Source organism: Monodon monoceros, unplaced genomic scaffold (assembly GCF_005190385.1).
Source record: "Monodon monoceros isolate NGI ecotype Baffin Bay Population unplaced genomic scaffold, NGI_Narwhal_1 Super_Scaffold_1, whole genome shotgun sequence".
NCBI classification, from domain to species: Eukaryota; Metazoa; Chordata; class Mammalia; order Artiodactyla; family Monodontidae; genus Monodon; species Monodon monoceros.
This window is the reverse complement of record NW_021703765.1, coordinates 67,824,060-67,842,616: the sequence shown is the minus strand read 5'-3', so window position 1 is coordinate 67,842,616 and position 18,557 is coordinate 67,824,060. Positions and strand designations below refer to the sequence as shown.

General features: G+C 48.2%; 1 protein-coding gene across 3 annotated transcripts in view; it reads left to right on the top strand.

The window, feature by feature from the left end:
• Positions 1 to 18,557, top strand: part of MYO18B (myosin XVIIIB) — a 212,530-nt gene that overhangs the window by 97,253 nt on the left and 96,720 nt on the right. For all 3 annotated transcript variants that reach the window (XM_029224307.1, XM_029224312.1, XM_029224320.1), the window contains 7 exons: positions 291 to 410; positions 697 to 805; positions 4,243 to 4,367; positions 8,795 to 8,949; positions 12,593 to 12,716; positions 13,591 to 13,791; positions 17,457 to 17,567. In XM_029224307.1, coding sequence (XP_029080140.1) covers positions 291 to 410; positions 697 to 805; positions 4,243 to 4,367; positions 8,795 to 8,949; positions 12,593 to 12,716; positions 13,591 to 13,791; positions 17,457 to 17,567 — 945 coding nt within the window. The remainder of the gene's footprint in view (positions 1 to 290; positions 411 to 696; positions 806 to 4,242; positions 4,368 to 8,794; positions 8,950 to 12,592; positions 12,717 to 13,590; positions 13,792 to 17,456; positions 17,568 to 18,557) is intronic.

Sequence of the window (18,557 nt, the reverse complement as noted above, 5' to 3'; positions counted from 1 at the left end):
CCCCCCCTCACACCCCCCCCCCCCCCCCCCCCCCCCCCCCCCCCCCCGCTAAAGCTGAGAGAACTGAGTGTCCGAGAGGCGTCCTGCCTGGTTCAGAGTGTTGAGCCAGGCATTCTAACACACCTGGACCAGTAAAATTCCAGCACCCGTGCTCTTAGCCACCTTATGCTGAAGGGTTGCCTTGCGAGAAGACCCAGTGATTAGTCCAAGGGTGGTCCTGTGGAGTGTGTGTGGAGGCGGAAGGGTGTGCAGCGCCCGCAAGTAACCCTGCCTCCCCCTCCCCCTCCCAGATTGCGGAGTTGACCGCAGAGCTGGCCGAGGAGCGCTTCAAAGGGGACGTGGCCTGCCACGTGCTGGAGAGTGAGCGGGCAGAGCGGCTGCGGGCCTCCCGGGAAGTTCAGGAGCTAAAGGCGAGTGGTCGGGAGTGCCAGGGGTGGGAGCGGCTGAGCAGAGTGGCTGGGAGAGGCGGGCCTGCCACCACCCCCGCTGCCCCGTGCTCACATCTGGGATGCACAGGCTTACCGACTCCCACACTCGGAGTCCTGGAGGACATTTGAGTCTTCCTAAGTCTTGGCCTTGCAGGTGTCCTGGGTGAAGACTGTGCAGGGGGTAGGTGGCCAGTACTGGTTTGGAGGCACCTTAGGTGAGATGGCCTCTGTCTAGCTCCAGTTTGAAACCTTGAGACCTCTCTTCCAGAGCAAGTATGAGCAAGTCCAGAAGAATTTGGGAGAAGTGGAGAAGCAGTTGGAAGAAGCCCAGCAGAAAATTCGCTTGAATGATTTGGAAAGGAGTCACACTGGAGGAGGTGAGCCACTGGGACCCATGGGATTAGACGCTGGTGGAAAAGCTGTCCTTTTATTCCACTCATTCACATGTACTGCGCACGCACGATGCTCTAGGCGCTGCATTAGGGGCTGAGACGTTGGCGGAGAGAAAGGAACAGTCCTTGCCTTCTCAGCCCAGTGGAAGACACAGGCATTAAACAGATAGTCCAACAATATCCCAAGTGATAAATTATCAGTGTGGCAGGTGCTGTTTAGTAATAATGCAGAGAATGATTTAAAAATATAGTGGTTCTGGGCTTCCCTGGTGGCACAGTGGTTGAGAGTCCGCCTGCCGATGCAGGGGACACGGGTTCGTGCCTCGGTCCGGGAAGATCCCACATGCTGCGGAGCGGCTGGGCCCGTGAGCCATGGCCGCTGAGCCTGCGCATCCGGAGCCTGTGCTCCGCAACGGGAGAGGCCACAACAGTGAGAGGCCCGCGTACAGCAAAAACAAAAAAAACAAAACAAAAAAAAAATTAGTGGTTCTATGGATGGGCAGGGCACCCTTATATTTATATGAGTCTTTTTAATATAATTTTTGAGAAAGGCAGCTCAGTGGTTAAAAAGTGAAATCTGTAAAATCCCATTTCTGGATTTGACTCGATTTGACTCTAGACTCCATTGCTTATTAGATGGGTGGCTTTGGGCAAAGACATTATCGGGCCTCGGTTTTCTCATCTTTCCAATGGATGTAGCCATAGATGATTAATGGAAAGCGTTTAGCCACGTGCATGGTACAGAATGCTGAATAGCTGTTAGTTTATCATTATTTCTGATACTACTGATAGCAGGATCATTACCCCTGCTCACCACCTGTGGAGCACCGACTACTGTCCTCATTTAAAAGTGATGTCAGGCACTTAGCAGTTACTGAATGAATGGAGAGAGGGTGAGAGGACCCCTGAATTGCCCAATGAGAGGTATGTTCGGAGGAGCCAGGGGTTCCTGGTGGTGCCCGCCTTAGACGGTAACCTGGGGACTCGCCTCTCATGGCTGGATGGGCAGGATGACATCTTTGTCACCTCCTCTCCCCAGTCTAATTGAGTCCGCTGAGGAGGATTCCCAGCGTGCCTGTCAGCCTTTATGAAACGTTGATACCATTCCTTCAGTGCCCCCAGAGAATCAATGCCCTAGAAACATCAGGGACACTCAGAGGAGCCAAGGTCGGAGGTGGTGGAGGAGAGGCAGGGCACACTTGCTTCCTGCTCTCCTCTCGTTATCCTCTCCTCCTGGCTGCCCCCAGGGCAGGCGTTTACCAGGGAGGTTAATCCACAGGAGTCTGAGGTTCTCACATACCTGAGACCCAACAAGGCAGGGTCCACGCAGGGAGTGGGGAACGTGTTGGCCCAGAACCGGCACAATTTCCCCAGAAGAACATCAGCCCCAGTTCCATCCCGACTGTGATTTATGTCTGAATGATACTCCCCGGCCATTTGTTTTCCTGTGCAAAGATACGGGAGTCGGACGATGGGGGAAATGTGCTTAGCTCATGAGCACATTAGCTGTGCAGGCTTTCAGCTCGGGATGCTTATTCCAGGAAGCGAATCCACAAATCTTTTGTTTTTCATTATGAAAGTAATACATGCTCATTACAGAAAATTTCAAAAATACAGGAAAGTTGAAAGAAGCAATAAAACACTTTAATCACACCACTGCAGTGGCATCACAGCCTCTTCTATGGATCAAGGTGGAGTAGAAATTACTAAAAATATATGTTTTCCCACTATACATGGTTAAGTATTTAAAGAGAACCTTTTACGGTATGCGTCCAGCGCTGAGCCAGACTGTTGTGTGTCGGTGGGTGGTTTATAGAATTTTAGTTGGGCTCTGCTCTCAAGAAACTTGCAGTGTGAATGGTGAGGTCAGAGAAACCCAGGAAGGATGTGACTTTGGAAAATGAAGGGCTCACTTATACGTACTGGTGAAGAATGGTGCCCATGGGGAGAGAGGCTGGAGGTGGAAATCAGCCTTGAAGAATGGAGAAGTTTCCTCATCTGTTCGTGTTGCCCCCTCACACCCCTCTCTGGAGCACAGAGTACACAGGCTGCCTCAGAGATCCTTTCTGCTGCCCCTTCCTTTTGCAGGCTGTGCTGTTTGAGACTTTTTACCTGGTGGGGAGATAGGATTCCTTTCCTACCATGATATTATTCACCTTGATGGAAACTTGAAGAGGCTCTGACTTCTTACAGTTATATCATTCTTCTGTTCTATGTGAGAATCCCTATTGGGGTGAACTCCTACAAGACCTCAGTCCTACCATCCATTCATCCATCCATGTACCCACCTCTCCGTGCACCCTAACATCCATCCATCCACCTCTCCAGTGAAAGTTATGGAGTGTTTATGATATGCTGGGCATCGTAGTAAGTCCTTTGGACACAATCATGAACAAAACAGAGTTTGCTGCCCTTATGAGTCTGAGTCCTCTTCTGGATTTCCTTAAGTTCCTTTATGAGACTACTGGTCATGCTGTGTTGAAGCTGAATTTTTACATGTTTGTCTCCACAAGTAGATACTTCCAGAAGATGGAATGGTTTCTTATTCATGATCCCTTGTGCCTGGCATGGAGTAGTGTGCCCAGTGAGTGTTTGGATGGATGGAAGGTAGATGGAACAATGGATGATGGATGGATGGATGGATGGAGAAATGGATGGCTCTGTATCTTAAACTATTTGTGCAGTGTTTTCCACATCTCCGTTACCTTAAAGGATGTTACTCTATTATTCAGTTAAAAGATATCACAACTTACTGTAGCCTGTTCTCTGCAGCCAAACAGTTTTCATCACACCAGCAAATGGTTTTTTTTAGATTTTTACTAAATCAAGGGATTGTTTTGCTATCACATAGAGACATCTTGCGACCAGTGTGTCTGTTGCTCTTCATTTAATAGGCACTTGAATTATTGCTCATTGATTTATTTGTTAATTAATTCAACCAACAGTCACTGATTTTATACTCTTGTCACCCAGTGTGGTAGGCCAGTAGGATGACTCCAGTTGGTGAACTTGCGTTACCATGTGGGGGAGAACGGCTGTGTGTGTGGGACTCTTCTAGAGGGTGTGGAGAAACCCGCAAATGACTAAAACAGCTCCCCTACCCTCAAAAATTATGGGCTTTCCTTGGGGAAAAAAAGGTCTTTGCACACTTGTAGAGAAATTGAACAGTGTAAAATGACCAAGCTTAAAATAGTGAGTGGTCAATAACGTTAGACACCTGGAGGTAGTCAGGGCAGGCTGCCTGGAGGAAGTGGTTTTTAAAGCTTGGACTTAAAGTGGGATTTCCTAATCTGAAGCCTGAGGTCGAGCCTCAGGGATTCTATTAACACTGTGAAATTGTGCACAAAGAGCTAAGACTGTGGGAGAGAACCCCCCTCGTTCACTGAGCCTCCCGTCCTGGCCTCTCTGACTCTGTTAAACAGCGGACGAGTGGCAGATGCGCTTCGACTGTGCTCAGATGGAGAACGAGTTCCTCAGGAAGCGTCTCCAGCAGTCCGAGGAGAGGCTGGCCTCGGAGCTGGCGTCTAGGAACGAGCTGGAGCAGAAGGTAAGGCCGGGGGGAGATAGTCTGGGTTGCAAAAGTGGCAGCGATTGGGCAGGGTCTCACCTCCCTCTTCAGGGTGTTGGCTGAACCCAGGAAGGGAGAGAGGGCATCACCTGTTCCGTGCTTCTCCGCCTCCACTGATATTACACATGCAGGTCGCTATGGGATATGGGTGATAGTTTCTCTACATGCGAGTGGACTAAAGAACATGAAAGTGAGCTCGGGATACCTGAGTTCCAGTTCCCTTTCTGCTTTGACCTTGTGGAAAGCACTTTTACCTTTTGGGTCTCAGGTTTCTCATCTGTAAAATGATTGTAATGTGCCCTTAAAATAGTCAAATGATATCAGCCCCCATTGCCCCTAGCCTAACCTGCCACCTCCATCTCTCGTCTAGATCAGAGCAACAGCCTCCTAACTGGTCTCATTGCTTCCAGCCTCTCCCCTCAATCACACAGCAGCCAAGGGATCTTTCAGCATCTCTTTCAGGTCGTTCTGTTATTGCAAGTTAGACTGACTATCACTGGGAATTGTTTGCCTGTGTGTTCTGTAAATTTTGATTGTGAGTTCACCTTCCGCAGGCGCCTCTCACACACCAGCCCCACGTGGTCTGCATTGTAGATGTTCCTTTTTTCCCTTCTGACTCTTGTGGTGAGATTTTATGTGTCTTTAGCTTTTTTTTTTTTTAATTGAGTCTATCGTATTTAAAAAATTTTAAAAACCTTTTTATTGATTTTAAATGGAGTCTTATGTTTTTGGATGTGTTCCTCTTAGAAGAAGCACTTTTGCACTTTTTTTTCTGCAGCAGCCCCCGAGGTTATGCTAAATAAATTCTGCATTTCAGATTTTTGCAGCATGTCCAAAGTGTCAGGCTGAGCTTTGAACCCACATGAGGCACAGACCTGGGGTTTTGATTTCTCACGGGAATCCTTTCTCCCTGACTGGGAGCCAGAGTGGCAGCAAGCATTCTTACCACCTTCCAGGCCATGGGTGGAGCTTTCCTTGCCCCCTGTCACATAGGTGCAGCTCTTTCAGGGTCCTGGCTTAGTGCAAGGGTCTTCCTTCCAAGCTCCCACCTTCCATGGCCCCAAGGCCTTGTCTCCTGTCTCCCTCTGGGCATTTGAACACAGCCTCTATCATTAGGGATGTTTCTGGATCTTTCTGCTGCTCTTCTTCTCCCCCACCTTGGCTGCCATAGTGTTAGCATCTACCATGAGTGTTCTTGTTTTGTGTCCTCTGCATTTCTGACATCCTACAATTTCCCTTTTTTTCTTGAAAGTGCAGCTGAGCATTACAAATATAATGTAACCTTGTCTGGCATATCTAGATGAAAGTAGTTTGGCCTCTGTTTTGCATTGTCTCCAACCACCGTTAGTCTGCATTCTACCCAGTCTACACTTTAACCTGTGGTGTGCTGATAAACTGTCACTCTAAAAACAGACCCTGATATGTAATGTTTGCCAGTTGCCGATTTCCGTGGTGTAAATGTTCCCACCATGGCCAATTTCAGGCTACCATTGTGATGTCACTGAATGTGGAACTGGGAAGAGATGTGCAGAATCAGCCCTTTTAAGTTGGTATGAGACAGCTCCAGCACACCACTGAGTCCGACCAGCTCAGTTGTTTAAGGCTCACAGGAAAATTGAGAGGAAGGTACAGAGGTTTCCCATGTACCCCCTATCCCTACACTTGCATAGCCTCCCCCATTATCAACATCGTCCACCAGAGTGGGACATTTGTTACAATCAATGAACATTCATTGACCCATCACTAAAGACTGTAGTTTGCTGTAGTTTACATTAGGGTTTACCCTACTGTCATGTATTCTATGGGTTTGGACAAATGTATAATGACATGTATCCATATTATAGTTTCATACATATAGATTCACTGCCCTAAAAATCCTCTGTGCTCCATCAGTTTAGCCTCACCCCCAGCCTCTGGCAAGCACGGATGTTTTTACTGTCCCCATAGCTTCGCCTTTTCCAGAATGTCATATAGTTGGAATCATACCATATGTAGTCTTTTGAGATTGGCTTCTTTCACTTATGAATATGCATTTGAGGTTCCTCCACATCTTTTCATTTATAGCTTGATAACTCATTTCTCTTTAGCTCTGAATAATATTCCATCATCTGGATGTATCACAGTTCATTTATCAATTCACCTGCTGAAGGACATCTCAGTTGCTTCCATGTTTGGTCAGTAAATATCCATGTGCAGGTGTTTATGTGGATGTAAGCTTTCAGTGCCTTTGGGTGAATACCAAAGTACATGGTTTCTGGATCATATGGTAAGAGTATGTTGAGTTTTGTAAGAAACCATCACACTGTCTTCCAAAGTGGCTGTACCATTTTGCATTCCCATCAGCAATGTGTTAAGAGTTCCTGTTGCTCCACATCCTTGTCAGCATTTGGTGTTGTAAGTGTTCTGTATTCTAGTCATTTTAATAGGTGTGTAGTAGTATCTTGTTTTAATTTCCCTGATGACTTAAGGTGTGGAACATATTTTCATATTCTTATTTGCCATCAGTAACCTTCTTTGGTGAAGTGTCTGTTAAGGTCTTTGGCCTGTTTTTTATTTGAGTTGTTTGTTTTGTAATCATTGGATTTTAAGAGTTCCTTGTATATTTTGGGTAAGTTCTTTATCAGATATGTCTTTTGCAAATATTTTCTTCCTGTCAGTGGTTTTCCATTCTCTTGATAATGTCTTTTGCAGAGCAGAAATTTTTAGTTTTAATAAAGTCCAGCTTATAAATTCTTTCTTTCATGGGTTGTGCCTTTGGTGTCATATCTAAAAAGTCATTTGCCAAATCCAAGGTCATCAAGGTTTTCTCCTGTGTTATCTTCCAGGAGCTTTATAGTTTTGCATTTTACATTTACGTCTGTGATCCATTTTAAGTTCATTTTTGTGTAAAATCTGTGTCTAGATTCATTTTTTTGGCATGTGGATGACCACTTGTTTCAGCACCGTTTGTCGAAAAGGTTGTCTTTGCTTCACTGTATAGCATTTGCCTCTTTGTAAAAGATTGACTGACTGTATTTCTTTGGGTCTTTTTCTGGACTCTCTATTCTGTTCCATTCCCTTTTTTTTCCCCCTCCTTCCAAAAAGCCTTATTCTTTCTCACCTCTGGGCCTTTGCATATGCTGTTTCCTTTTCCTAGAACACTTTCTTTCCCTACCTAGATATCTCCAACTAACCTTAAGATCTCAGCTTAAATGTCCTTCCCTCCAGAAAGTCTTCCCTGACACAGATTGGGTTGGGTGCCCCTGAATTATTTCCCCGATGTAAGCCTCATCATGCCGTGTTGTGAGTATCTGCTTACTTCTTGGTGTCCCCATTAGAGGTTAGCACAATAAGAGTTGAAGTCGTATTTCCTGCCCTGCTATTTTATGTATGTATATATATCTCCTCATTGTGAGAGCAAAGTATCATGGAATCAACTTGCAGAGGTGGGCCACGATGAGATCACACGGGATTTTATAAACAGTGGAAGTGAGGCTCTCTGGAGATGGTTTTAGGGGTCACTTCCAAGCTGGACATTGTATCATGATACTCAGAAGACATAGATAACCAGTGAGGGACAGCCACAGGGGAACAGCCCAGTTCTTTTTATAACAAATTATAAAGTCGGGTCAGCCTCCCCAAGGAAGGAGGGATACTCATGCTACATTAAAAAGTAATAGAAGTGCAACCATTTTCTGAGCAGCAGAATATATGAAAACATCCCATTTGCCTTCAAATACTGAATTTAGAATTACAGGCTTCATTAACTCAGCGTTTTGCTTATTTAAAGCAATTCTTTAATGAGGCCATTTCTTCAAAGCGAGTGTGCTGAGTTGCCGTCTCTCCCAGATCTAAACTAGGACATTTGGGAGGGTGTTTCCTGGAGGAAGATGCAAGTGCCGTGGCTTTTCTGTTTGCTTCCAGCAGCGCGTGTCCCCGTGGAAGTCAGCCCATCTCAAGTGCCACTTACCGCCCTGACCTTTAGAGCCTGTCTCAGGGGTTTCCTGGTCAGATTTTCTCCATGTGCCATTTTGGCTGCTTCATGGCTGATCCGCATGCGTCTCCCCAGATTATGCCCACTGATGGGGTTATCAATTATGCATAGTCCTTAAGGGGCTGTCGAGTTGAGGCAGGGCATGTAAAGAATCTGTGGGCACACTGGCAGGAGGATTATTGAGGAAAATTAAAAACCCTAAGAGAATGATAGACACCCCCGCCCCCCGTTTTATCCCTGAGCAAACTGAAGCTCAGAGAAGTAGCTTCCTCACAGTGACACAGGTGAAAAGTGGTCAGGACGGGGTCATTCCAGCTCCTGTTCCTATTCTCTTCCCATTACACTCACACTGGAAACAGCAGCTACTTCACCTATAAAGTAGGGGCAGTTCAGCGCTGACAGAGATGGCTGATTTGTTCTACTCCTCCCGCAGCTTGGGGAGCTGCAGAGTGCTTACGAGGGGGCCAGGAGGATGGCCCAGCAGCTGAAGAGGAAGTGCCACCATCTGACCTCCGACCTGCAGGACACCCACTTCCTGCTGGAGAACCAGCAGAGCCGAAACCACGAGCTAGAGAAGAAGCAGAAGAAGTGAGTCGAGTTCCACATCATCACCTGGGTGCTGGGGTCTTCTGGGGTCTCCGGATTCTTCCACACCCCTCCACTTCAGTCAGGGCTCTTCATCCATGGAGCCTATCATCCTTGTTCTGCTCTAATTTTCCTCTCTCTCCCCTCACACATTCCTATATGGTTCTCCCAAGAATCTAGCAAGAAATAATTCTTTTCTGTTACCCAGTCTCAGCTCTATTACCAACTGACCATGTGAGCTTGGGGAACTTTCCTGGCCCCTCTGGGCCTCCGCATCCCCACTTATCAAGTGTAGAGTTCATTGTGGAGGGCAAAGACAGCCTTGCCTGGTGGTTAGGGGTGCAAGTTCTGGTTCAAGTCCCAGCTGGGCCTCTTGCTAGTTGTGTGACCTTGGATAAGTCATTCAACCCTTCTCAGCCTGATTCTTCTCCTTAGGTGGAGCGCCTCCCTTGTGGTGAAGACTAGATGATAACAGTTGGTAGATCCCGCAGGACTAGAGTCTGGTTCCTATTCTCACTGTTGAAAATGGTGGGGAGGCCAAAAACTTGAGTCAGTGCCCTTTTCATTTGAAGTTTAGACTCTCAGCTCACGTGAGCAGTTCTGGCAGGGACTGGGCTTTGTGCACAAACAAGATGCCAGTCTTGAATCTGCACACTGGTTCCCGTGCTTGCTTTCCAGCGGTGCTGCCACAGGTTTCCGTGGGTGGAGCCTAGACCAGGAGCCCAAGTTTACACTCACAGGCCTCCTTACATGCAACCTCAGCTTCATCCTTGGACTTCTTGGCTGTGTCCAAAGTTCTTCAGCTCACCTGGTGAGGGTAAAGGTGTGCAGGGGTCTTGTTCTGAGCCAGATAAGCCCTAATGGAAACTTCCTAGGAGGCAAATAGATGAAATACAGCCTCTTTGAGAAGATCCAGGATAAAAATACAGAAAAACCTTGCTATGTGTGCCAGGATGTGGTTTTGCCGAGGTTGCCTATTTCCACTAGGTAGCAAGCTGAGTTATATTTCCCTGGGACTGGCACAGGCTTTGAACTCGGTCTGCATTAAATATTGTTTCTCTCATTCACCTTTGAGCTTTCCTGAGCTGGCTCCTTCATTTGGGGGGGGAAAAAAGAAGCTCTTTGGGGTGTTATTAGTGCCCCCCCAAGATGAGAGAAGTTTATTCTCTTCTTGCTGATAACTGACTCTGTTTCCTTTTCCACCTGCCCATGGATGCTCTGGCTAAACCTTGTCCTTGCAGTGGGGAGAATGGCTTAGTCCCACCGTGGTCATTTCCTGGGTGACCTTGTCAAGTGACACTACCTGTCTGGGCCAGACAGTGACTGATGTTTCAGAGCTGTCCTCGGACTTAAGCAGGCCACCTGGTGCTGAAGAGTGGCTCTGACAGACCCCCATCTGTAAATTGAGAAGTGAGACTCCATCACCCCTCAGGTTTCTGCCAGCTGTGACAATTCTGGCCCTTATCTGTGGGTTCTACTTCTGAGAGGCCTTATGAGGGGGTTTCAGATTTCTGATGGGTGGCAGGGCCAGGGTTCTGCCCTTGGAGTTTATGCAGCCAGAAAATTCCATCTCTCTGGTCTTCCCTGTGATCGACCCCCTTGGACAGAATCCTTCATTCCAGGTCCTCAAGAACCTCCCCATGATGGCCACCGGGAAAGTCACCATTTCATCATACTTACATTTCTTCTTCTTAAGACTTACCTGCCCTGTCATGCTCTGTACTCCGTTACCATATCTTAGCAGAAGTTAATTTATGTTTTGATGCTCATTGCAAATAGCAGCCATTACCTCTCTAGGTGGGCTAGCATTTTAGCAGGGAGCCCATAAGGGAGTAGAAGTCTCTGTCTAACGGTGGAAATTCAGGCAGAATGCCTGTAGTGAGGGAGAGATCTAGAAGTTAGTGTTACTCTCTCACACCTCTTTAAGCTTAATCGAAGTGTAGATGCAGCTGCCTCCTTAGTTTGCTGGGCTCTGGAGGGAGTGATGTCTCCATGCTGATAGAGTTCCCTGCCCCACCTTGGCTTCTAAGTTCAGAGTGGCCCAGAATGGCTCCATTTGAGGTTGGCTTCTTGTTGCCATGGTTACTCATGGGTCACAAAGCTCAGTTCCGAGGGCTGATGGAGCTCCCAGCTGCTTCCACAGGGAAAAGGCCTGTGCTGGAGCCACGGGAGGTTGGACCCCTAGCCTGCTCCTAGTGGGGTGAAGGGTGTGAGTCCCTCTGGCCTCAGGCAGTTCGTCGGTCAGTGTGTTCCAAAAGTTAGGGTCTGTTGGAGGCATTCTTTGGCATCAGGTGGCCCAGTAAGGACTCCTTTAAAACATCCATCACTGTCTGGCCCCCAGTGTATTTCCTTCCCTGTTCCAGGGCATGAACAGGTAGATGGGGGACCAGCTAAATCAGCAGAGAAGCTGGCTCAAACCCACTTTGGGATTTTGGCTGAATCACTCACCTCTCTGAACTTCAGTTTTCTCTTGTATGAAATGATTATAATGTGTTTCTTACTGAATTGTTATAAGGACCCCATGGATCCCAGCTCAGAGCCTGGCACTTTGGGACTGCTGGACCATTATCATCATCACAGTGTGGCCATTTCAGAGGCAGCCAATAGTGCCTCTTGAATGATGTCACCAACAGCCAATCAGAAAGCCTCTGGGCCCTTCCAACAGTAGGCCCCCCTCATATGACCTGTAGTTGGCTCTTACAGGAGTCTTGAGGCTTTGAATGACCATCTAGCGTTAAGGGACATTGGATAATCTTGTAACAAGGGAGACCTTCTTCTCACCAAGGCCAAAACCCCATGCCCAGTTCAGCCATTCTGGCCACACCCAGTTCCCTGGAGCACGTGGCCTTTCTGTGTAGGCTGAGGGCAAGTGACCAAAGTCACATCTTATTGAGGCTTATCAGAGCCTCTTGCAGTTTCCTCGCCTGTGATAGGGACAGAGGCTGACGAGTGGAATGATGTCCAGTCCAGGAAGCGCTTCCCACCTAGCGGTCACCATCGTGGAGGGGCAGGTGCGCTGCAAAGTAGGTACTTCCTGATTCCCCAGCGGCCCCCCTAGGACTGTCCAGTCTCTGTGTTTTCTGCTTAGGAACCAAATGAAGACAAGATGGAATGTATAACTGTCCAGCATTCTATCAGTAATAACCGTGCTGTAATATGGCTAATGAGTGCATGAGCCCCACGGTATCATGCACAGTATGAATGTTGAATATCCCTTGTTTGTGCTGATAAATACATTCGTGTGCCAATCAATGGTATTAGATGCCAAACCCGGGCCTTGTAGAATTAAAGGTCCTTGGCGTATGTCAGCAAACCTGATAGGTTAGTTTTTTCTATATATCTATATGTTTTTTGTTCTTATTCTCTATTTGTATAGTTTTATTCTATTTTTATTTTTGTGTATATGTTTTTGTCACATTTTAAATAAGTGTCCGGTATTTTTGTGGAAACTATAAACCCTCAGCGTTGCCCTCTGGTGTTCAGGATTCCTACCCCACATCCACAAACCCTCCATCATTTAATTCTCCTTCTCTCCCTAGCGGTTCTCAGCAAGCTAACTGCCTCTCTCCAGCACCCACCTTCCCTCCCCCGTCCCCGGCCCAGGCACACCCGCCTCGGGGCCGTGACCCGCGTTCTGCTCTGACAGGTTTGACACGCAGCTGGCCCAGGCCCTGGGAGAGTCCGTGTTTGAGAAGGGCCTCCGAGAGAAAGCGGCCCAGGAGAACAACAGCGTCCGGTGCGAGCTGGGCAAGCTTCAGCAGCAGCTGAAGGTGAGGGGCGGGGGCACAGCGCCCCCTGGCTCTTGGTTGCGGGGTCTCAGGAAACCCCTCCCTCGCGCGCCTGCTGCCGATGGTGCGGGGCGAGAGCTCTGCGTGTGGCCGTCCTGGTCGGCCAGTGCCGGCAGCGTCACGGAGCCCAGCGCGCCTGACTCAGCAAACCGTGGGTGGCAGGTGATGGATGAGCAGGCCTCCCTAGCTCCACGTCCCTCAGGATCTCGCTCCAGTCACCTGCCTGACTTCCGAGCTGCCCACCTGGGAGCGGGGAGAGGCTTGCTCAGGATGAGTTAGCTATAGACCCAGCTAGGGGCAGTGCCCTGTCCCCTGCAGGTGCCAGTGCAGAGGGGTTTGATTAAAATGTGACACAGGCACCTCCCTCAGCTGCTCCTCAAGGCCTGCTGTGGCTCCCTATTACTCTGGGAGAACCTCTGCACCTCTTAGCCTGGCGGGCAGCTCCTTCATGATGTAGCCCAAACTTCTTTCACCCTGGAGCTGACTTTCTAACCTGGAAGAGTCATGCCTGGCCACTTGGCTTCCCTGCTCCAACATCTCAGGCCCACCCTTGGCAGGTACACAGCTTTCAAATAGGGCAAACACCTCCTGTTTGTGCTTTGAGGTCTAGCTCTAGGGGCAAGGGCGTTGCTTCCCACAAAATCCCCACCCCAGCCTGTCTGAGCTGTCCCAGGGAGGGGCCCTTGGTGTCCCACAGGGGGCGCGACGGGGGGCCGCGAGATCCAGGTGGAGATGGCAGTGGAGATGACGTGCACTGAACAGTGGAAAGCGCCCTCCCGCAGGTTGTAGAGGTGTCCCAGGGGGAGCAGGAGTATGGTCACGTGACTTCGGATCTCTGCCCACCTTGTCTCTGTAGGGAAAGGAGCAAGAAACCTTGCAGCTGAAGCAGGAGGTGGAGCTGCTGCAGGCCCAGAAGCAGGAGCTGCTGGGGTCACCCTCTCTGGCGGAGAATTGCATTGCGGGCTTGAAGGAGAGGCTCTGGAAGCTGGAATCCAGCGCCCTCGAGCAAGAGAAAATCCACACCCAGCAGGAAAACACCATCAAGCAGCTGGAGCAGGTAGGAAGGTCCTGTCCAGGGCGATGCCCTGCCCCACGCTGACTCCAGTGCAGAAGGCTGTTGTCAAAATACGACATAGGCGCCTCACTCAGCTGCTCGTCATCCTTCTGTGGCTCCCTAGTACCCCAGAGCACCTCAACCCCCTAGGTCTGACGTTCAGACCTTTCATGATGTAGCCCCCTCCTACCATCCTGCAAGCGTCAGTGTCAGCTCCTCCGAGAAGCTTGCCCTGGTCTCCTTCTTGCAAACAACCCCACCTCCACGCCGCTCCTTAGCCATTTGGTTCTCCTTCAAAGCACCTGCCATCATATGCCATAGTGCTTTAAAAAGTGTGCTCAATGCTTCTCTCCCCCATTAGGATATAAGTTTCAGGGAAACAGGAGGATGTTTTGGTTGATTTTGCTTATCAGGGCATCTCCAGAGCCGGGAATGAGGCCGGTGCATAGCTGGTACTCATTAAATAACTGTTGACCCAATATCTGGTGTTTATTGAGCGCTGTCTGTGTACCAGACTCAGCCCTAAGCTCTCCTCACATCTCACCTCATCAATCTCCACAAGAAATTTATATGCTGAGGTATTAGTATTATCCCCACTTTACGGATGTGGAAACTGAGGCTCAGGGACGGGATTTGGAGCCTGCGCCATCTGACTCCACAGCGCCTCGGCTACCTGTGCTGTGCACAGCCTCCAGGGAGATGGGAACCCCGATCTTTGGAAAATGCAAAATAACTGAGGAGAATAAGGCAGGAATCCAATACTCTTGTACCAGCCCCCTCAATGAAGCACCTGAGGAATATTTTGTCTGCTTGTTTGTTTATATGCCCAACTCATTCCCCAAAGAATTCGAGGCAGCTTATAAGATGTATGCATAATAAAATAGAAAAATAAATAAAACAAGCCAAACCAGAAAAATACAAATTACAACCGGTGCTAAGGAACGGTGGGGTGGTGAATTAATAAGCAGACACGCAAAACATACGATCTTACACACTTAATAGGTTTAGCTCTAAAATTCCTGGTGGCCAGAGAGAAAAAGGAAATGTGAGTTACATGCTTTTTTTTATCATCCCCAAGATAAAAACAAGCTAGGCTTTCAAGGGGAAGCAAGGCTTTTCTTGATGCTTAGTTCTAAAAAAATTTCTCATGTGGGATTTCATAAGGGGTAATTATGTTGAAATGGTTTTAAGGTTGGAACTCCTTTTTCAAGAACATCTGACCAGGCAGCATGAATACATAAAAGCAAATAAACTGAGCTGCTCTGGTGAAGTGGTGTGAGGGAGTGGGGGCGGTTGGGGGGAGGCTGGGGTGCTGGCCCTTGCTTCTCACTTATCCCCCCTCCATGGGGATGGAGTCTGCTGAGCATTGAGACATGGATGTGGCAGGCGTGGAGGGACAGTCTGGAGTGGTTCAGAAAACAGCATCTTTACTCAGTCAAACCCATATTTATTAAGCACCTACTGTGTGCCAGGCACGGGGTGGACGCTGGGGACGCAGCTGTAAGCAAGACGCACGTGGTCTCCGCTCTGCTGAAGGTTGTAGTTATGCTGCGTGTTACGGGGAGGTTTAACTTGCAGAATCTGGTTTGGGGAGCAGGTTTGGAACAGTCAGGGAAGACTTCCTGGAGGAAGTGATATTTACTGAAGCTGAAAGCTGAAGGATGAGTCTGAGTTGGCTGACGAGGAGAGTTCCAGGCAGGGGGAACAGCCACTGCAAAGGCCTGGAGGCAGGGGGGTCACGTGGCATTTATGGAACTGCAAGATGATCCCATGCAGATGGGGTCTGTGTGATGTTAGGCGAGCCCCCCGTTTTCTCTAGATTTTAGTCTCCTCATCTGTACAATGAAGTCGGAGCCTTGTCAACCCCCTAGCCTCCCCCCAACCCCAGCTGTGAATCTGTGAAGGTTCGTGAAGGAGGTGGGATATCTGTGCAGGTTGTTCTGGGACGTAGAGGGTGGAGCAGCGTCACAAAGAAACCCAGAGTCAAGAGTAGAGTGAGCACTTTGGAAAGTTGCGTTACCTCTTGAAAATGCCACCAGGGGACCACTCGGTGCTTGGAAGCAGAAATGTGCTACGGTGACCTCAGGGACCGAGGCTGAATGTAGCTTCCCAGTACCCCCCGTCAGCTTACACAGGAGGCGAAGCTGACTCAACCCTTTCATCCATCTTCAGCTTCACCCATCACCTCACACTGCACTGGGCTATTGTAGACATCCAGGAGATATTTATTGATTAGAACATAGCACTTTTTCCAGGAAGTTTTATGTTAACTCATATAAGCTTGACATAAATGATATTGCAGATGTCAGGAGTGTCCAAGAGGCTAGGGAAAAAATAAAAAAGAAATACTACGTTTACTTGCTTTAAATGCTCCTCATTTTGGATTACCTTCCCATAACCTCTGTCATTTTAAAGAAGGCAGGGAAGGAAGTTGGCATTTAAAGTGAGCCTGCTTTCTGCCGGGAACTACAATAGGGGCTCTGATGCACACCGTTCTTCTTCCTCTTCGCCACAGTCCTATGTAGTAGAGAATATCAACGTTGGGAAAGACCACAGTTGTCTTTTTTCGACTGCATGTCCATGTTAGAGAGGCAGCAATTGTAGCCTCATGAAAGCTTGCTGTGAGGTGCCAGGGTAGAGTAGCAAATGGTCAGGACGTTGTAGTTTCTACATGCTGCTCCATGACCAACAGCATCGAAGAGGATAGATCAATGAAAGCTTAACAGTATAGGTTCCTGAGGCCCGTATCCTGGAGATTCTGACCCAGTAGGTCTAGAGTGAAGCCCTGGAATTGACATTTTTTTTAAAAAAGGCATCAGGTGATTCTAATATGCCACAAAACTTGACAAGCAAGAGCTTGGATCAGTCTCTGAATTATGAAAATCAAGAAAGTAAACTCTTGAACTAGAATTGGGTCCCGTGACTTCTGCCTCCAGTTCTAGAGCCTTTTATGTAAGATGGCACAGCTTAAACATCACACGCAGCTCTTTTCCTGCCCTGAGCAGGTGGTGGAGGCTCTCACTGAAAAGGCTCATCTCCTTAATGGGAACACAGTTCTTGGTTATGTCAGGCTTCCGGGAAGGGAGGGGCCAATCCTTACTCTGTTTTCAAAATAATGGGGAAAGAAAACGTAATCTTTTTGTGCCAGGCATTGCACTTTATATGTCATCTCATCTAACTATCACAAATGTATCTTAAGAAGGCTGTTTTCCACAGAGCAAGGTAACTAATCAGAGGCAAAGTGAATTGTCAAGGTAGCATCTTGGGCAAGTCATCTCCCTCTCCAGGGTTTCCTGTCTTCATAAGTAAACTTTTATTCTACCATCAATTCACCCACCTATCTGCCCATCTAGAAGAACTTCCCTGATGCCTGCTCCAGGGATGACAAATCTGTTTCATCCTGAGAGTGTTGAGAAGGATTCCAAAATGATATCTAAACGCAGTGGCAAAGAGTGTGATTGATTAGTGACGTTATGACCACAGAAGGGATAGAGGCAGCATTTGGGCTATTTATCTACCATTTCTGACCTCCCTGGGTGCCTGGGGCGGGGTGGGGGGGGTAACTTGACTCTCATCCATGCAGTCCCAAAATGAAAAATGCAGCTGAAATGCTAAGAACGACATGGATGGTGTGGGTCACCCTTACGCGCTGTCCTTGCTGCCCCCAGCTCCGCCAGCGGTTTGAGCTGGAGATTGAGCGGATGAAGCAGATGCACCAGAAGGACCGAGAGGACACGGAGGAGGAGATGGAGGACATCCGCCAGTCCTGCCAGAAGCGGGTATATGAGCCACGAGCACAGCTGTGTCCTGGGGTCCCGGCAGGGTCAGCCTGGGTGCCTCATCCTTAGAGTGAGGGGAATCCCAGGGCCTGGGGACAGTCCCTTCAACCACCTGAGACCTTAGCTTCCCCAGTGCTTTCAAGGGTGCTGGAGCAGACGTACCTGTCCTAACTACGATCCTCTGAAACTGTCTAGCATAATCACCCCAAGATTTCTACCAAGAGCCCACAGTGCCATGTGACTGATGCTTTGGGTAAGGATTTATATGTTTCAAGAAAGGGACCAGTCCCTTCTGGCTATTTGCCTTGCAAATCATTTCTTACATTTTATCCAAGCTCTTTGCAGACATTTCGGACAGTGTGTAAGAAGGCAGTAAACCCTTGAAATCTTACCACCAAGGCACCATCATTATTACTATTTTTAAATGTTCTTTCCTCTCTCTCTTTCATTGTACCCACACGTGCATATTTGTAGAGAGATCGTTTCACCTAAATGGGGTCATGCTGCTGTTTTCACTCGAAATTTGTCCTGGGCCTCCTCTCATGTCAGTAAATGCAGATCTAATGTACATGTTTAATGGCTTATAAAAGCATTCCACCTTAGGCGTGTGCTCTCATTAATTCTCTTGTCATTGGACATTTAGGGTTTTCTGTTTTTATGGCCAGTGCTGAGACAGACCTCCTTACAGATGCATTCACTGATGTGAATGTGAGATGAATCTTTAAAATGGAATTGCTGAGAAGCTTTGGGTTAAGCCTCATTTAACAGGTTTTGTCTGGGTAGGATTTCTGTGGGCCTTTCATAGCCTTGGGTACATTGTGAATCTCCAAGAAGGGGCCGAGTAGCATTTCCCAAGGTTGACTCCGATTATTAGTTCCCTAAGCAGAGTCTCTACAGAGACCTCCAGACTGCAGGGCCTGAGAGCATGGGTGCTGGAACTCATAGACTCTTGGTTTGAATCTTTGCCCTTCCAGCTTAACAACTGTGTGA